Source organism: Taudactylus pleione, unplaced genomic scaffold (assembly GCF_031769625.1).
Source record: "Taudactylus pleione unplaced genomic scaffold, aTauple2 ptg000108l, whole genome shotgun sequence".
Lineage (NCBI taxonomy): Eukaryota > Metazoa > Chordata > Amphibia > Anura > Myobatrachidae > Taudactylus > Taudactylus pleione.
The window spans coordinates 767,551-788,038 of NW_028284510.1; the positions used below are offsets into that span (position 1 = coordinate 767,551).

Consider the following 20,488-nt stretch of genomic DNA (forward strand, 5'->3'; position numbering starts at 1 on the left):
CAGACAAGTGGTGATGTTGCCCATAGCATCAATCAGACTATAACTATAATTTCTCTATTGCATTACAGGAAATGATAGACAGAATCTGATCGTTGCTATGGGTAACATATTCACTTGTCTGTTTTAGAAACTTTAGTTATACAACTTTCACACAGAATTTTACCTAATACCCGACTCAAGTGCTGGGTCATTTTGCCGGTCCCACCCTGATTTAGAAGCCTGTTTTAGAAGCTATAGTAAATCTTCTGTAACACATTGGGGTAAATTTACTAAGATTCGAGTTTGGTCAAGTTTTTTTTTTTTAATCTCGATTTGCATCGCTGAATCTCGGGTGATTTTCCCGTTTTTCATCTCGCAAATTTACTAAGAAGTGAGTTTAGCTGAAAGTGATTATTCCGATGGTGAAGCAGATAGAGATATCTCCCCCAAGTTGCAAGTTACAATTAGATTACTCACCCGAGATTGCAGTGTTTTCTCTTTGCAAATCTCTCCTGAGCAAGCAGCCTGTACATATATCAGTGAGATATGTACAGCCTGCTTGTGTGTTATACCTGTAAAAGAAGGGTTACATATAAAAAAAAATTATGTAGGGCCCCCCCAAAAGAATAACCAGCCCCCGACTGGTCAGCCAGTCCTGTTTCCAAAAATTACGGGGAACAAAACGAATAGGGTTCCCCCGTAATTTAGGAACCAGCACCTGGCTGTAGGGCCAGTGCAGGTTTTCAATATAGGGGTAAAAATGATATATAGCTGATTGGCTGGTGGCTCCTGACAGTTCGCAGTCATGAGCCGGGTAGCGGTGTATGTGGTCACACACATACACCGATAACGTAACTATATGGTTTGGGTGCCGGTTTGTTTTTTTGCCAAGACCCCTGGATGCTACAGAGACCAGCACGAGGATGGGGGTGAGTATAAGATCTTTTTTTTCAGATACTCCAAACGGGATCTACAGGGACAAGTGGATGTGAACATCTGGCAGTAGGTAAGTATGTGTGAGTGAGGTATGTATGTAATAAAGCTCTACTATATACGGTGTGTGTGTTCTGTCTTGTTTTACTATTTATTTTACAGTGGGGGTACGGGTGCCGACAGCCTGCTGGCACTTGTAGTTCCACAAGTGCAAAAGGGCAGGCATGCTGGCACCTGTAGTTCCACTGTAAAATACATTAGTTTTCTACTATTTTACACTTTATTACCCCCGTACCTACAGCCCAGGGGTGCGAGGAAGAGCCCTGTGCTTCAGACCAAGCCTTGGGTTTCGGGAGAGGGGGGGCCCATTTATGGCGGGTCCCCACCTCCCCTGAGATTACCGGCTTGGCCTGCCTGGCTTGGGGTAAGAATTCTTTGGCGATGGAGACCCGATAATAGAGTCTCTTGGCTGCGGCATTGCACCCTGGGCGGTTTGGGTCCGGTGCTGGTGTTAAATTTAGGGGGACCCCTATGCAATTTTTTTTTCCTTATATTTAAAACCAGCACTGGCCCTGCAGCCAGGTGCAGGTTCCTAAATTATGGGGGAATCCTACTCGTTTTGTTCCCCATAATTTTTGGAACCAGGACTGGCTGACCAGTCCGGAACTGGCTATGGCTTTTGGGGGGGACTCTGCATAATTTTTTTTTTTTTAATAAAAACACTATACATTACCTACACATGCAGAAACAAACAAATCACACTGATCTGTGTATGTTTCTGGAAACCTCGCAGATCAGGAGGGTGAGTGTTTGAAACTTCAATTTGTCTGCTGTAATCTCACCCGAGATTAAAATCTCGAATTTTAGTAAATTTGCAAACTGCATCTTTTCATGAAAAGTACTTCCGAGTTTGCCTGATGGTGAGAAGATTTGAGTTTGCGATGTCACCCGAGTTTGACAAGTGAGATTAAAGAACTCTCTCCCAAACTCACCCGAGTTTGCCTTTAGTAAATTTGTGAGATGAAAAACATGCCTAAACTCACCCTAGATTGCAATCTCGACCAAACTCGAATCTTAGTAAATTTACCCCATTCAGTCGAATTTTGTCACACTTACGTAAACATGTTCTTACTTTGCTCTAACCTGGTCCACGTCACTTGTGTCTCTCCAGGAAATGCATTTCTTAAGCAAGAAATTAATTAGTGCACCTCTAAATGAGCACCATTATGTTTTACTACTGCTTTGCTATACACCGACAAAACTTACATTGTACAGTTACTTTGACACTTTTGTTAGATTTCCCAAGTCCATTCCATGCTACGCAGTAATAGGTATCAGTGTTGCTAGATGTTATGTCCATCAGACTGAGCTCCAGCCCTTGTCCAGTAGTACTGCTGAGAACATTAGCTCCTCCCTTCATCCAGGTCACATTAGCTACCGAGTTACTGTCTGCCGAGCAGCTTAATCTCAGCGAGTCTCCTTCCTGCACTGTCACAAGTTCCGTTATCTGTATTATTCCTAGAAAAGCATAAAACTATGAATACATGTTGGCAAAGTTGTTAGATACCTATCTGTGTGGAGTTTGTATGTTTTACTTGGGCTTTTGGGTTTCCACCCACAGTCGGAATACATACTAGTAGATTAATTTGCTGCTAACAAAAATTAATCTACAGTATATGTGCATGTGTGTGAGTTTATTTTGTGATCTCCAATGGACAGGAATCAGTGTAAATAAATGTACTCTGTACAACACTGCATAATATGGCGTTGTACATATATTAGGGGTGTGCACCGGCCACTTTTCGTGTTTTGTGTTTTGGTTTTGGATCTGGATCTTTCTTCGTGTTTTGGATCTGGATTGGTTTTGCCAAAACCACCCTTCCGTGTTTTGGGTTCTGGGTTTTGTGTTTTGGATCTGTATTTTTTTTTAAAAAAGCATAAAAACAGCTAAAATCACAGAATTTGTAGGTTTTTCTGCTCCTATGCTATTATTAACCTCAATAACCTTAATTTCCACTCATTTCCAGTCTATTCTGAACACCTCACACCTCACAATAGTGTTTTTATGTCCAAAACGTTGCACCGAGGTAGCTGGATGACTATGCTAAGCGACACGAGTGGGCGGCACAAACACGTGACCCATCTAGGCATGAAACTGCAGTGGCAGACAGGATGGCAGTTTGAAAAACTAGGCCCCAAACTGTACATAATGCAAAGAAAAAAAAGAGGTGCAAGATGGAATTGTCCTTGGGCCCTCCCACCCACCCTTATGTTGTATAAACAGGACATGCACACTTTAACAAACCAATCATTTCAGCGCCAGGGTCTGCCACACAACTGTGGCTGAAATGATTGGTTCGTTTGGGCCCCCACAAAACAAGCTGGCAATTAATGTGTCCCTGCACAAACTGGCTCTATGGAGGCAAGATGTCATCCTCATCCTCCTCATCCACCGATTCCTCACCCTCTTCAGTGTGTACATCCTCATCCTCACAAAGTATTAACTCGTCCCCACTTGAATCCACCACCACAGGTCCCTCTGTACCTTCTGGAGGCTGGTCTCCCTGGAAGAGCTGATAATTCATTTTGATGAACATCATCTTCTCCACATTCTGTGGAAGCAACCTCCTACGCCTTTCGCTGACAAGGTTCCCGGCTGCACTAAACACTCTTTCGGAGTACACACTGGAGGGGGGGCAACTCAGGTAAAATAGAGCCAGTTTGTACAGGGGCCTCCAAATTGCCTCTTTTTCCTGCCAGTACAGGTATGGACTGTCTGACATGCCTACTTGGATGCTGTCACCGATGTAATCCTCCACCATTCTGTCAATGGTGACAGTATCATATGCAGTGACAGTAGACATGTCAGAAATTGTTGCCAGGTCCTTCAGTCCGGACCAGATGTCCAAACTTGGTCCTGCCTGCCCTGCATCACCGCCAGCGGGTTGCTTAGGATACCTAAGTTTTTTCCTGGCAGCCCCAGTTGCAGGAGAAAATGAAGAAGGAGCCGTTGACGTGTCACGTTCCGCTTCAGCTGACAGTGTGTTCACCAGCAGGTCTTTGCACCTCTGCAGGCTTGTGTCGGCCGGAAAGAGAGACACCACATAGGCTTTAAACCTAGGATCGAGCACGGTGGCCAAAACTTAGTGGTCTGATTTCAACAGATTGACCACCCTGGAATCCTGGCAAAGCGAATGAAGGGCTTCATCCACAAGTCCCACATGCCGAGCGGAATCGCTCTGTCTTAGCTCCTCCTTCACTTTCTCCAGCTGCTTCTGCAAAAGCCTGATGAGGGGAATGACCTGACTCAAGCTGGCAGTGTCTGAACTGACTTCACGTGTGGCAAGTTCGAAGGGCTGGAGAACCTTGCACAACACGGAAATCATTCTCCACTGCGCTTGAGTCAGGTGCATACCCCCTCCTTTGCCTATGTCATAGGTGGATGTATAGGCTTGGATGGCCTTTTGCTGCTCCTCCATCCTCTGAAGCATATAGAGGGTTGAGTTCCACCGCGTCACAACCTCTTGCTTCAGGTGATGGCGGGGCAGGTTCAAGAGTGTTTGCTGGCGCTCCAGTCTTCGGCACGCAGTCGCTGAATGGCGAAAGTGGCCAGAAATTTTTCGGGCCACCCAAAGCGTCTCCTGCACGCCCCTGTCGCTTTTCAGAAAATTCTGCACCACCAAGTTTATTGTGTGAGCAAAACATGGGACGTGCTGGAATTTGCCCAGATGTAATGCCCGCACAATATTGGTGGCGTTGTCAGATATCACAAATCCCCAGGAGAGTCTAAGTGGGGTAAGCCACTGGGCGATGATTTCCCTCAGTTTCTCTAAGAGGTTGTCGGCGGTGTGCCTCTTACTGAAACCGGTGATACACAGCGTAGCCTGCCTTGTAACGAGCTGGCATTTCTGAGATGCTGCTACTGGTGACGCTGCTGCTGTTGCTGCGTAAGGTGATACATCTACCCAGTGGGCTGTCACAGTCATATAGTCCTTAGTCTGCCCTGTTCCACTTGTCCACATGTCCGTGGTTAAGTGGACATTGTGTACAACGGCATTTTTCAGGACACTGAGGACACTTTTTCTGACGTTTCTGTACAGTCTCGGTATCGCCTGCCTAGTGAAGTGGAATCTAGACGGGATTTGGAACCGGGGACACACTACCTCCATCAATTGTCTAAATCCCACTGCACTAATGGCGGATACCGGACGCACGTCTAACACCAACATAGCAGTCAAGGCCTCAGTTATACGTTTTGCTTCAGGATGACTGCTGTCGTACTTCATCCTCCTCGCTAAGGACTGTTGGAGGGTCAATTGTTTAGTAAAAGTAGTGGTGTTCCTACTTCCTCTCTGGGATGATGAACAACTCCCAGCAGCAGCAACAGCAGCAGCGGCAGCAGTAGGCATAGCAATGCAGGATCCTCCGGAGGAATCCCGGATAGGAGAGTCAGTCATGCCAGTGACATGGCCTGCAGGACTACTTCCGATCCTAACTAAGGAGGAAATTGACGAGGAGGGAGTTGACGGTGTGGTTTGCAGGCGCTTGGATACAACAGGACAACGGGATTTAGGTGTCCCTGGACTGCTTACGGTCTTAGCCAAAGTTTCTGAACTTGACAGTAACTTTTTATGAACGCGCTGCAGGTGCCGTATAAGGGAGGATGTTCCTAGGTGGTTGACGTCCCTACCCCTACTTATTTCACCTTTACATATGGTACATATGGCAAGACAGTTGTTGTCCGGATTTGGATAGAAATATTGCCAGACCAAAGAGGTGGAATGTTTGGTCTTCTGCCCAGGCATGACCGTGATGGGCTTTTTCATCCCACGGACAACAACTGTCTCCCCCGGAGCCTGATTTAAACAAACCACATCACCATCAGAATCCTCCTCGCCAACTTCCTCCTCAGCGCCAGCTACACCAGTATCCTCATCCTGTTGTACTTCAACAGTGACATCTTCAATTTGCATATCAGCAAGTGGACTGTGGGTGCTCCTTTCAGCACTTGCAGGGGGCGTGCAAATGGTGGAAAGAGCCACCTCTTCCCGTCCAGTGCTGGGAAGGTCAGGCATCGCAACCACCACCACACTTGGACTCTCCTTGGGGATTTGTGATATCTTCTTAGAAAGCACAGTTCTTCGCTGTGCTTTTGCCAGCTTAACTCTTTTGATTTTTTTAGTGGGAGGAGGGCTTCCATCGTCATGTGAAGCTGAACCACTAGTCATGAACATACTAGGGATCGACCTTAGCCGTTCCTTGCCACTCCGTGTCGTAAATGGCATATTGGCAAGTTTACGTTTCTCTTCAGCTGATTTAAATGTCTTTTTCAAGGTCATTTTCCTGAACTTTGCCATTTGGGATTGTATGTGCCCTCTACTATGACATTGGGCATCGGCCTTGGCAGACGACGTTGATGGCATGTTATCGTCTATGTCATGACTAGTGGCAGCAGCTTCAGCACTAGGAGGAAGTGGTTCTTGATCTTTCTCTATTTTATTTTTATCGGAGAAAGTTTGGTCCTCCATTTATGTTATATCGATTTGATATATACGTGCGGCTAAACACAGAAAATATTTTTTTTTTGGGTTTGGACTGGAGTGTACTTTGTGGGTTACAGCACCCTTTAACGGTCAAGCCAGCCGGCCCTTTACTTATGACACAGGCGCACGCTTGGCACTACTTTGTTGATGCACGTGCGGCTACTGCGCACACAATTCACAAACACAGAAAATAATTTTTTTTTGGTTTGGACTGGAGTGTACTTTCGGGGGTTACAGCACCCTTTAACGGTCAAGCCAGCCGGCCCTTTACTTATGACACAGGCGCACGCTTGGCACTACTTTGTTGATGCACGTGCGGCTACTGCGCACACAATTCACAAACACAGAAAATAATTTTTTTTTTGGTTTGGACTGGAGTGTACTTTCGGGGGTTACAGCACCCTTAACGGTCAAGCCAGCCGGCCCTTTACTTATGACACAGGCGCACGCTTGGCACTACTTTGTTGATGCACGTGCGGCTACTGCGCACACAATTCACAAACACAGAAAATAATTTTTTTTTTGGTTTGGACTGGAGTGTACTTTTGGGGGTTACAGCACCCTTAACGGTCAAGCCAGCCGGCCCTTTACTTATGACACAGGCGCACGCTTGGCACTACTTTGTTGATGCACGTGCGGCTACTGCGCACACAATTCACAAACACAGAAAATAATTTTTTTTTGGTTTGGACTGGAGTGTACTTTCGGGGGTTACAGCACCCTTTAACGGTCAAGCCAGCCGGCCCTTTACTTATGACACAGGCGCACGCTTGGCACTACTTTGTTGATGCACGTGCGGCTACTGCGCACACAATTCACAAACACAGAAAATAATTTTTTTTTTGGTTTGGACTGGAGTGTACTTTCGGGGGTTACAGCACCCTTAACGGTCAAGCCAGCCGGCCCTTTACTTATGACACAGGCGCACGCTTGGCACTACTGTGTTGATGCACGTGCGGCTACTGCGCACACAATTCACAAACACAGAAAATAATTTTTTTTTTGGTTTGGACTGGAGTGTACTTTCGGGGGTTACAGCACCCTTAACGGTCAAGCCAGCCGGCCCTTTACTTATGACACAGGCGCACGCTTGGCACTACTTTGTTGATGCACGTGCGGCTACTGCGCACACAATTCACAAACACAGAAAATAATTTTTTTTTGGTTTGGACTGGAGTGTACTTTCGGGGGTTACAGCACCCTTTAACGGTCAAGCCAGCCGGCCCTTTACTTATGACACAGGCGCACGCTTGGCACTACTTTGTTGATGCACGTGCGGCTACTGCGCACACAATTCACAAACACAGAAAATATATTATATTTTTAGCACTTGGGGGGAGCACCCCTGATGGACAGAGCACCCCCTGGACAACACTACAGCACCTCTTTAGGACTGGGACACTGCACAGGACTTTGGAGTGGACACAGCCCCTATGGAGAACTGACTGCACAACACAGTCCAGCCAGCCCCTATGGACTTTGAAGTAGTGGACACAGCCCCTATTAACAACAGCAGCACAGCACAACACAGCCAGCCCCTATGGACTTTGAAGTAGTGGACAACAGCAGCACTACACTACACTACACTACACAGCCCTAACTCCCACCCTCCCTCTTCACTGTCCACAGCCGAGTGAGAAAATGGCGCCGACGTGGGTACCTTATATAGGATCCAAAACCCGCGAGACTCGGAAGGCGGGAAGATGACGTTTTGCCTCGATTTCAGAATCCGAGTCAGGCGGGAAAAGTCGAGCCTGACTCGGATCGGACTCGGATCGGGGGGGCTCGGGGGGGTTCGGATTTCAGAAATCCGAACCCGCTCACCCCTAACATATATATATATATATATATATTCTAGCAAAAAGCGATAAAGCATAAACATTTATACATGATTTACATAATTATCATTATGGGTGTTAAGAAGCTTAGAATCTTTCATATCATTAGTCAGAAGGACAAATATAGTTATTACACAAAACCATATAAGTGGCCTAAGCCAATTTATTGATAACAATTGAATCAGTCTGTGATGACAAAAACACAATTGTAAATATGGACATATGACGGAAGTCCATTCCGGCTGTCGGGTATTAAACACTGATGCAGTGCCAGGCTTGTGTTCTGTGATCAAAACCCCTTAATTATGTTTTCCCTTTGGGCCTTAGGAGTCTATGTTGCTATATTATGACTTAGGCCTTTTTGTGCTGACTTTTTCCCCTGTCCTGTCTTTTTCTCCTTCTCTTTGCTTCGTGCACCTTCTCCCTCTCTGCCTCCTACTCTCCTCTGCCCGTCCATCATTTCGATGCCCTCATTGCTTCTTCCCTGCCTGTCATGTCCAGCACAGCCCACGTTGTCATCCCCTCCACCCAGAATTTGAATGCATAGGATTCTATCATCTAACCAAGTGTTTTGATTCAGATTCGGTTTTGGTTTCCTTATAAATCAATGAAGATCAATAAATAAAAATTTGATAAAAATGTATCTAAAAAAGCGATAAAACAGCTATTTCGGACCTGCCGATTTCGGTTTTTAGATCAGAGTTCCGAACCGACTGCAGAACCAACCCGGGTCTCGAATTGACTCGAAAACTCAAAGTGATCCTGAACTGGGACTCGAGTAGTCTTGAGATCCCTAAGTTTAGGTGTGTTTATATTTCAGGATAACTAAACCGCACATCTCCAGCAAGGAATGGGATTGTATGGCTGCCGGTTCAAATCCCGACAGTGGCTGGCCGAGGGTAGGAAATCCCGACAGCGGAGGTAAGTACAGATAATCCTCCCCTCCCCCCCTAACCCTCCTTTAGGAGTGCCTAACCCTAACCTCCCCCCTAGTGCCTAACCCTAACCTCCGCCCGTTAGTGCCTAAACCTAATCCCCCCTCCCCGCACCCTGAACATAACTGTCCGGGGTGGTGCCTAACCCTAACCTTCCACTGGGGGTGCCCTAAACATACCCCCTCCCTGCGCGGCTAAGAGGTCGGGCGACTGTACTTACCTCGTTCTGGCCCACGTCATTCTGCATTCCGACGTTGGGATTATGACAGGCGTCGGTATCTTGACGCCTGTCATAAATCCCTAACCGGCATTCCGGTCACATAACTGGATCCCATCTAGCAAGAACCATATGGACCTCTGGTTGTGGGTGTACTTCACCAAAGAAATCCATCTACAGGACATCGGGGGACAAAGTGGCAGCTGTTTAAGTAGAACATTTATAAGGCAATACCATTCAAAGCAAAATATGCAAGAATTTACCCCCAGGTTCTAGAATTTGCAGTACCTGCCCAGGAACTAAAATAAGAGCTTCCTTGCACAGTGCAGGAACCACAAACTGTCATCCTGGTTCCAGTGCTAGAAGGCAACGGCCCTACATCCCGTCCATTTTGTATACTGGGTCTCATTCAGACCCGCTCGCGAGTGCCTCCGTGAGACCCGAATAACTACGGGGTAGCCGTCGTTATGGGTCTCGCACCAAAGGGGGTGTGCTGTTGATGGTGAGTGACAGCACACCCCCTTTGGTGGGCGTGCCGGGGGCATGGCTGCCCAGATGGAGGCGTTCCCATGGGAACGCCTACCGTCTGGGTCCGGCCCCACTGACATCACTAGTGATGTCAGTGGGAGCGCTCTCGGCTCTGATAGAGCCAAAAGCACTCCAGGGCTTGCGGCAGACGAGACCCTACCGCAAGGGTCTCGTCGCAAGCCCGATGGTCGCGATGGTCTTGACCATCGCGACCATCATCATGGGCGCTCGCATAAGCTGTGGGTGGTAACCCACAGCTATGCAAGCGTCCACAAGGCCGCTTCGCAAAAAAAAACCACGCCCTGATTCAGAGCGGGCGCTCGTTCAGAGCGTCCGGCTCTGAATCAGGCCCTATGTTTTAAAACACCAACTCAGACCTCATTGAATTCTACTACAAGTCATTTCAGTTGATGGGATGCAATTAAACTCATGTGATTTACTAAATATAATGACAATATATATAATATACTAGTAAATAAATGGACCCTGGATCTACAGAGTCACCTCACCTGCCGGTGAGCAGTTCCCCCCTATCCCCACCTCCTCTCGTCCCCACCCCCTCCTGTCCCCTCCCGACCCATTATGCTTGCCCCCACCCATTCCTCTTTTCTTCCATCGCTGCGGCACCCGCATGCACATCACACCTAATGTAGTGGGAGCTGGGGCGCACGTCGTGCATGTGCCACAGCTGCAATTAGGTCATCGCGCAAATATGCGTAATGACCTCATTTAGATCAGGGAGCAATTTTATAATTAATAATATATATCTACTGATGTACTGATTGTTGAATTAAAAAATATTGTTTTTAAGATCTAAAACATTTAAGAAGAGTATAAAAAATGATGTGTCCATACCTTTAGATGAGAAAATGACGATGTCTGGTTTTCTAGGTGGATCTGAAATTAAACAGCATTGGTGCAACTTTAAAAAATTCAGTTTACATCGCATTCATTTTTACATTCTTGTTGTCATACAGATAGAAGGTTATGGACATCAGACCCCTCTACCCCAAAAATGTAAATTTATCTAACGGGCATAGGACTTAAGGACCCTTTTAACTAGGGGTGTGCACCGGCCACTTTTCGTGTTTTGTGTTTTGGTTTTGGATCTGGATCTTTCTTCGTGTTTTGGATCTGGATTGGTTTTGCCAAAACCACCCTTCCGTGTTTTCGGTTCTGGGTTTTGTGTTTTGGATCTGTATTTTTTTTAAAAAAAGCATAAAAACAGCTAAAATCACAGAATTTGTTAGTTTCTCTGCTCCTATGCTATTATTAACCTCAATAACCTTAATTTCCACTCATTTCCAGTCTATTCTGAACACCTCACACCTCACAATAGTGTTTTCATGTCCAAAAGGTTGCACCGAGGTAGCTGGATGACTATGCTAAGCGACACGAGTGGGCGGCACAAACACGTGACCCATCTAGGAGTGACACTGCAGTGGCAGACAGGATGGCAGTTAGAAAAACTAGGCCCCAAACTGTACATAATGCAAAGAAAAAAAAGAAGTGCAAGATGGAATTGTCCTTGGGCCCTCCCACCCACCCTTATGTTGTATAAACAGGACATGCACACTTTAACAAATCAATCATTTCAGCGCCAGGGTCTGCCACACAACTGTGGCTGAAATGATTGGTTCGTTTGGGCCCCCACAAAACAAGCTGGCAATTAATGTGTCCCTGCACAAACTGGCTCTACGGAGGCAAGATGTCATCCTCATCCTCCTCATCCACCGATTCCTCACCCTCTTCAGTGTGTACATCCTCATCCTCACAGAGTATAATTCGTCCCTGCTGGAACCACAGGTCCCTCTGTACGTTCTGGAGGCTGGTCTCCCTGGAAGAGTTGATAATTCATTTTATGAACATCATCTTCTCCACATTTTGTGGAAGCAACCTCCTACGCCTTTCGCTGACAAGGTTCCCGGCTGCACTAAACACTCTTTCGGAGTACACACTGGAGGGGGGGCAACTCAGGTAAAATAGAGCCAGTTTGTACAGGGACCTCCAAATTGCTTCTTTTTCCTGCCAGTACAGGTACGGACTGTCTGACATGCCTACTTGGATGCTGTCACCGATGTAATCCTTTAACAGACAGATGCACGCTTGTCGCTGCTGCTTTGAGGATTCAAGTGCGGCTACAGCCCACACAATTCACAAAGACAGAAAAAAAAAAAGAATATTTTTATTGTTTGTGGAGCACACTTTGAGGGTTACACCACCCTTTAACAGACAGACGCACGCTTGTCGCTGCTGCTTTGAGGATGCAAGTGCGGCTACAGCCCACACAATTCACAAAGACAGAATAAAGAAGAAGAATATTTTAATTGTTTGTGTAGAACACTTTGAGGTGTCACCACACTTTAACAGACAGACGCACGCTTGTCGCTGCTGCTTTAAGGATGCAGGTGCGGCTACAGCCCACACATTTCACAAAGACCGAAAAAAAAAAGAACAATATTTTAATTGTTTGTGTAGAACACTTTGAGGTGTCATCACCCTTTAACAGACAGACGCACGCTTGTCGCTGCTGCTTTAAGGATGCAGGTGCGGCTAAAGCCCACACAATTCACATAGACAGAAAAAAAAAGAACAATATTTTAATTGTTTCTGTAGCACACTTTGAGGGTGTCACCACCCTTTAACAGACAGACGCACGCTTGTCGCTGCTGCTTTGAGGATGCAAGTGTGGCTACATCGCACACAAGTCACAAACACATTAAAAAAATAGTTTTTTATTTTTTGGAACACTTTGAGAGTTACACCACCCTTTAACAGACAGACGCACGCTTGTCGCTGCTGCTTTAAGGATGCAGGTGCGGCTACAGCCCACACATTTCACAAAGACCGAAAAAAAAAAGAACAATATTTTAATTGTTTGTGTAGAACACTTTGAGGTGTCATCACCCTTTAACAGACAGACGCACGCTTGTCGCTGCTGCTTTAAGGATGCAGGTGCGGCTACAGCCCACACAATTCACATAGACAGAAAAAAAAAGAACAATATTTTAATTGTTTCTGTAGCACACTTTGAGGGTGTCACCACCCTTTAACAGACAGACGCACGCTTGTCGCTGCTGCTTTGAGGATGCAAGTGTGGCTACATCGCACACAAGTCACAAACACATTAAAAAAATAGTTTTTTATTTTTTGGAACACTTTGAGAGTTACACCACCCTTTAACAGACAGACGCACGCTTGTCGCTGCTGCTTTAAGGATGCAGGTGCGGCTACAGCCCACACATTTCACAAAGACCGAAAAAAAAAAGAACAATATTTTAATTGTTTGTGTAGAACACTTTGAGGTGTCATCACCCTTTAACAGACAGACGCACGCTTGTCGCTGCTGCTTTAAGGATGCAGGTGCGGCTACAGCCCACACAATTCACATAGACAGAAAAAAAAAGAACAATATTTTAATTGTTTCTGTAGCACACTTTGAGGGTGTCACCACCCTTTAACAGACAGACGCACGCTTGTCGCTGCTGCTTTGAGGATGCAAGTGTGGCTACATCGCACACAAGTCACAAACACATTAAAAAAATAGTTTTTTATTTTTTGGAACACTTTGAGAGTTACACCACCCTTTAACAGACAGACGCACGCTTGTCGCTGCTGCTTTAAGGATGCAGGTGCGGCTACAGCCCACACATTTCACAAAGACCGAAAAAAAAGAACAATATTTTAATTGTTTGTGTAGAACACTTTGAGGGTGTCACCACCCTTTAACAGACAGACGCACGCTTGTCGCTGCTGCTTTAAGGATGCAGGTGCGGCTACAGCCCACACATTTCACAAAGACCAAAAAAAAAAGAACAATATTTTAATTGTTTGTGTAGCACACTTTGAGGGTGTCACCACCCTTTAACAGACAGACGCACGCTTGTCGCTGCTGCTTTAAGGATGCAGGTGCGGCTACAGCCCACACAATTCACAAAGACAGAAAAAAGAACAATATTTTAATTGTTTGTGTAGCACACTTTGAGGGTGTCACCACCCTTTAACAGACAGACGCACGCTTGTCGCTGCTGCTTTAAGGATGCAGGTGCGGCTACAGCCCACACAATTCACAAAGACAGAAAAAAGAACAATATTTTAATTGTTTGTGTAGCACACTTTGAGGGTGTCACCACCCTTTAACAGACAGACGCACGCTTGTCGCTGCTGCTTTAAGGATGCAGGTGTGGCTACAGCCCACACATTTCACAAAGACCAAAAAAAAAAGAACAATATTTTAATTGTTTGTGTAGCACACTTTGAGGGTGTCACCACCCTTTAACAGACAGACGCACGCTTGTCGCTGCTGCTTTGAGGATGCAAGTGTGGCTACATCGCACACAAGTCACAAGCACATTAAAAAAATAGTTTTTTATTTTTTGGAACACTTTGAGAGTTACACCACCCTTTAACAGACAGACGCACGCTTGTCGCTGCTGCTTTGAGGATGCAGGTGGAATCTAGACGGGATTTGGAACCGAGGACACACTACCTCCATCAATTGTCTAAATCCCACTGCACTAATGTCGGATACCGGACGCACGTCTAACACCAACATAGCAGTCAAGGCCTCAGTTATACGTTTTGCTTCAGGATGACTGCTGTCGTACTTCATCCTCATCGCTAGGGACTGTTGGAGGGTCAATTGTTTAGTAAAAGTAGTGATGTTCCTACTTCCTCTCTGGGATGATGAACAACTCCCAGCAGCAGCAACAGCACTAGGAGGAAGAGGTTCTTGATCTTTCCCTATTTTATTTTTATCGGAGAAAGTTTGGTCCTCCATTTATGTTATATTGATATATATACGTGCGGCTAAAGCGCACACAAACACAGAAAATATTATTTTATTTTTGCTGGAGAGTAGTGCACTTTGTGGGTTACACCACCCTTTAAGAAATGAGCCAGCCGGCTCTTTACTTATGGGACACAGGTGCACGCTTGGCGCTGCTCCTTTGTTGATGCACGTGCAGCCACAGTGCACACAATTCACAAACACAGAAAATAATTTTTTTTTTGGTTTGGACTGGAGTGTACTTTCGGGGGTAACAGCACCCTTAACGGTCAAGCCAGCCGGCCCTTTACTTATGACACAGGCGCACGCTTGGCACTACTTTGTTGATGCACGTGCGGCTACTGCGCACACAATTCACAAACACAGAAAATAATTTTTTTTTGGTTTGGACTGGAGTGTACTTTCGGGGGTTACAGCACCCTTTAACGGTCAAGCCAGCCGGCCCTTTACTTATGACACAGGCGCACGCTTGGCACTACTTTGTTGATGCACGTGCGGCTACTGCGCACACAATTCACAAACACAGAAAATAATTTTTTTTTGGTTTGGACTGGAGTGTACTTTCGGGGGTTACAGCACCCTTTAACGGTCAAGCCAGCCGGCCCTTTACTTATGACACAGGCGCAAGCTTGGCACTACTTTGTTGATGCACGTGCGGCTACTGCGCACACAATTCACAAACACAGAAAATAATTTTTTTTTAGGTTTGGACTGGAGTGTACTTTCGGGGGTTACAGCACCCTTAACGGTCAAGCCAGCCGGCCCTTTACTTATGACACAGGCGCACGCTTGGCACTACTTTGTTGATGCACGTGCGGCTACTGCGCACACAATTCACAAACACAGAAAATATTTTTTTTTTTGGTTTGGACTGGAGTGTACTTTCGGGGGTTACAGCACCCTTAACGGTCAAGCCAGCCGGCCCTTTACTTATGACACAGGCGCACGCTTGGCACTACTTTGTTGATGCACGTGCGGCTACTGCGCACACAATTCACAAACACAGAAAATAATTTTTTTTTGGTTTGGACTGGAGTGTACTTTTGGGGGTTACAGCACCCTTTAACGGTCAAGCCAGCCGGCCCTTTACTTATGACACAGGCGCACGCTTGGCACTACTTTGTTGATGCACGTGCGGCTACTGCGCACACAATTCACAAACACAGAAAATAATTTTTTTTTAGGTTTGGACTGGAGTGTACTTTCGGGGGTTACAGCACCCTTAACGGTCAAGCCAGCCGGTCCTTTACTTATGACACAGGCGCACGCTTGGCACTACTTTGTTGATGCACGTGCGGCTACTGCGCACACAATTCACAAACACAGAAAATAATTTTTTTTTTGGTTTGGACTGGAGTGTACTTTCGGGGGTTACAGCACCCTTAACGGTCAAGCCAGCCGGCCCTTTACTTATGACACAGGCGCACGCTTGGCACTACTTTGTTGATGCACGTGCGGCTACTGCGCACACAATTCACAAACACAGAAAATAATTTTTTTTTTGGTTTGGACTGGAGTGTACTTTCAGGGGTTACAGCACCCTTAACGGTCAAGCCAGCCGGCCCTTTACTTATGACACAGGCGCACGCTTGGCACTACTTTGTTGATGCACGTGCGGCTACTGCGCACACAATTCACAAACACAGAAAATAATTTTTTTTTTGGTTTGGACTGGAGTGTACTTTCGGGGGTTACAGCACCCTTAACGGTCAAGCCAGCCGGCCCTTTACTTATGACACAGGCGCACGCTTGGCACTACTTTGTTGATGCACGTGCGGCTACTGCGCACACAATTCACAAACACAGAAAATAATTTTTTTTTTGGTTTGGACTGGAGTGTACTTTTGGGGGTTACAGCACCCTTAACGGTCAAGCCAGCCGGCCCTTTACTTATGACACAGGCGCACGCTTGGCACTACTTTGTTGATGCACGTGCGGCTACTGCGCACACAATTCACAAACACAGAAAATATATTATTTTTTTAGCACTTGGGGGGAGCACCCCTGATGGACAGAGCACCCCCTGGACAACACTGCAGCACTCCTTTAGGACTGGGACACTGCACAGGACTTTGGAGTGGACACAGCCCCTATGGAGAACTGACTGCACAACACAGTCCAGCCAGCCCCTATTTACTTTGAAGTAGTGGACACAGCCCCTATTAACAACAGCAGCACAGCACAACACAGCCAGCCCCTATGGACTTTGAAGTAGTGGACAACAGCAGCACTACACTACACTACACTACACAGCCCTAACTCCCACCCTCCCTCTTCACTGTCCACAGCCGAGTGAGAAAATGGCGCCGACGTGGGTACCTTATATAGGATCCAAAACCCGCGAGACTCGGAAGGCGGGATGATGACGTTTTGCCTCGATTTCAGATCCGAGTCAGGCGGGAAAAGTCGAGCCTGATTCGGATCGGACTCGGATCGGGGGGGCTCGGGGGGGTTCGGATTTCAGAAATCCGAACCCGCTCACCCCTACTTTTAACATTACATTGGTAACTCTGCGGTTAGACCCCAGAGCTCTTCTCAGAGATTATAGTATCTTGAAAAAGGGCCCATGCTGTTTTCTTGTATCACCCTCTTCTCATAGAGTCACCAGGTCAATGCTGAACACTTTTCTCCATATCAGGTCCACTACACTCTGTGGTATTCTCTGTTACAGTGGGAACCAGCACAGGCTGTCTAGTGGTGTTGGGTTGCTCTATAATGGGGAGACCAATGCTCTTTGGTCTCCCTATTTTTAGGGAAACAGCCTGGTCTGTCTACCACTGGGGGTGACTAAGAATTTCAGTGTGCATGCTGATGTATTATGATTTAAATAGTTCCATTGAAACTAGGGGTGAGCGGGTTCGGATTTCTGAAATCTGAACCCCCCCGAGCCCCCCCGATCCGAGGCAGTTCCGAGTCAGGCTCGACTTTTCCCGCCTGACTCGGATCTGAAATCGAGGCAAAACGTCATCATCCCGCCTTCCGGGTCTTGCGGGTTTTGGATCCTATATAAGGTACCCGCGTCGGCGCCATTTTTTCACTCGGCTGTGGACAGTGAAGAGGGAGGGTGGGAGTTAGGGCTGGCTGGGCTGTGTAGTGTAGTGTAGTGTAGTGCAGAGTAGTGTTGTGCTGCGCTGTGCTGCGCTGTGCTGCTGTTGTCCACTACTTCAAAGTCCATAGGGGCTGGCTGTGTTGTGCTGTGCTGCTGTTGTTAATAGGGGCTGTGTCCACTACTTCAAAGTCCATAGGGGCTGGCTGGACTGTGTTGTGCAGTCAGTTCTCCATAGGGGCTGTGTCCACTCCAAAGTCCTGTGCAGTGTCCCAGTCCTAAAGGGGTGCTGTAGTGTTGTCCAGGGGGTGCTTTGTCCATCAGGGGTGCTCCCCCCAAGTGCTAAAAAAATAATATTTTTTGTGTGTTTGTGAATTGTGTGCGCAGTAGCCGCACGTGCATCAACAAAGTAGTGCCAAGCGTGCGCCTGTGTCATAAGTAAAGGGCCGGCTGGCTTGACCGTTAAAGGGTGCTGTAACCCCCAAAGTACACTCCATACCAAAAAAAAATATTTTCTGTGTTTGTGAATTGTGTGCGCAGTAGCCGCACGTGCATCAACAAAGTAGTGCCAAGCGTGCGCCTGTGTCATAAGTAAAGGGCCGGCTGGCTTGACCGTTAAAGGGTGCTGTAACCCCCAAAGTACACTCCAAACCAAATAACAAAATATTTTTTCTGTGTTTGTGAATTGTGTGCGCAGTAGCCGCACGTGCATCAACAAAGTAGTGCCAAGCGTGCGCCTGTGTCATAAGTAAAGGGCCGGCTGGCTTGACCGTTAAAGGGTGCTGTAACTCCCAAAGTACACTCCAGTCCAAACCAAAAAAAAAATTATTTTCTGTGTTTGTGAATTGTGTGCGCAGTAGCCGCACGTGCATCAACAAAGTAGTGCCAAGCGTGCGCCTGTGTCATAAGTAAAGGGCCGGCTGGCTTGACCGTTAAAGGGTGCTGTAACTCCCAAAGTACACTCTAGTCCAAACCAAAAAAAAAAATATTTTCTGTGTTTGTGAATTGTGTGCGCAGTAGCCGCACGTGCATCAACAAAGTAGTGCCAAGCGTGCGCCTGTGTCATAAGTAAAGGGCCGGCTGGCTTGACCGTTAAAGGGTGCTGTAACCCCCAAAGTACACTCCAGTCCAAACCAAAAAAAAAAATATTTTCTGTGTTTGTGAATTGTGTGCGCAGTAGCCGCACGTGCATCAACAAAGACGCAGCGCCAAGCGTGCGCCTGTATCCCATAAGTAAAGAGCCGGCTGGCTCATTTCTTAAAGGCTGGTGTAACCCACAAAGTGCACTACTCTCCAGCAAAAATAAAAAAATATTTTCTGTGTTTAGCCGCACGTATATATCAAATCGATATAACATAAATGGAGGATCAAACTTTCTCCAATAAAAATAAAATAGAGAAAGATCAAGAACCACTTCCTCCTAGTGCTGAAGCTGCTGCCACTAGTCATGAGATAGACGATAACATGCCATCAACGTCGTCTGCCAAGGCCGATGCCCAATGTCATAATAGAGGGCACATACAATCCCAAATGACAAAGTTCAGGAAAATGACCTTGAAAAAAACATTTAAATCAGCTGAAGAGAAACGTAAACTTGCCAATATGCCATTTACGACACGGAGTGGCAAGGAACGGCTAAGGTCGATCCCTAGTATGTTCATGACTAGTGGTTCAGCTTCACATGACGATGGAAGCCCTCCTCCCACTAAAAAAATCAAAAGAGTTAAGCTGGCAAAAGCACAGCGAAGAACTGTGCTTTCTAAGAAGATATCACAAATCCCCAAGGAGAGTCGAAGTGTGGTGGTGGTTGCAATGCCTGACCTTCCCAGCACTGGACGGGAAGAGGTGGCTCTTTCCACCATTTGCACGCCCCCTGCAAGTGCTGAAAGGAGCACCCACAGTCCACTTGCTGATATGCAAATTGAAGATGTCACTGTTGAAGTACAACAGGAAGAGGATACTGGTGTAGCTGGCGCTGAGGAGGAAGTTGGCGAGGAGGATTCTGATGGTGATGTGGTTTGTTTAAATCAGGCTCCGGGGGAGACAGTTGTTGTCCGTGGGATGAAAAAGCCCATCACGGTCATGCCTGGGCAGAAGACCAAACATTCCACCACTGGTCTGGCAATATTTCTATCCAAATCCGGACAACAACTGTCTTGCCATATGTACCTTATGTAAAGGTGGAATAAGTAGGGGTAGGGACGTTAACCACCTAGGAACATCCTCCCTTATATGGCACCTGCAGCGCGTTCATAATAAGTTACTGTCAAGTTCAGAAACTTTGGCTAAGACCGTAAGCAGTCCAGGGACACCTAAATCCCGTTGCCCTGTTGTATCCAAGCGCCTGCAAACCACACCGTCAACTCCCTCCTCGTCAATTTCCTCCTTAGTCAGGATCGGAAGTACTCCTGCAGGCCATGTCACTGGCATGACTGACTCTCCTATCCTGGATTCCTCCGGAGGATCCTGCATTGCTATGCCTCCTGCAGCCGCTACTGCTGTTGCTGCTGCTGGGAGTCGTTCATCATCCCAGAGAGGAAGTAGGAACACCACTACTTTTACTAAACAATTGACCCTCCAACAGTCCTTAGCGAGGAGGATGAAGTACGACAGCAGTCATCCTGAAGCAAAACGTATAACTGAGGCCTTGACTGCTATGTTGGTGTTAGACGTGCGTCCG

General features: G+C 46.7%; 1 protein-coding gene across 1 annotated transcript in view; it reads right to left on the reverse strand.

The window, feature by feature from the left end:
• The window catches only part of LOC148525419 (sialic acid-binding Ig-like lectin 16), a 107,691-nt gene that overhangs the window by 28,400 nt on the left and 58,803 nt on the right, over positions 1 to 20,488 (reverse strand). The window contains exons 7-8 of the mRNA XM_088470927.1: positions 10,829 to 10,870; positions 2,179 to 2,430 (exon numbers count right to left, since the gene is read on the reverse strand). Of these exons, the coding sequence (XP_088327053.1) occupies positions 2,179 to 2,430; positions 10,829 to 10,870 (294 nt within the window). The remainder of the gene's footprint in view (positions 1 to 2,178; positions 2,431 to 10,828; positions 10,871 to 20,488) is intronic.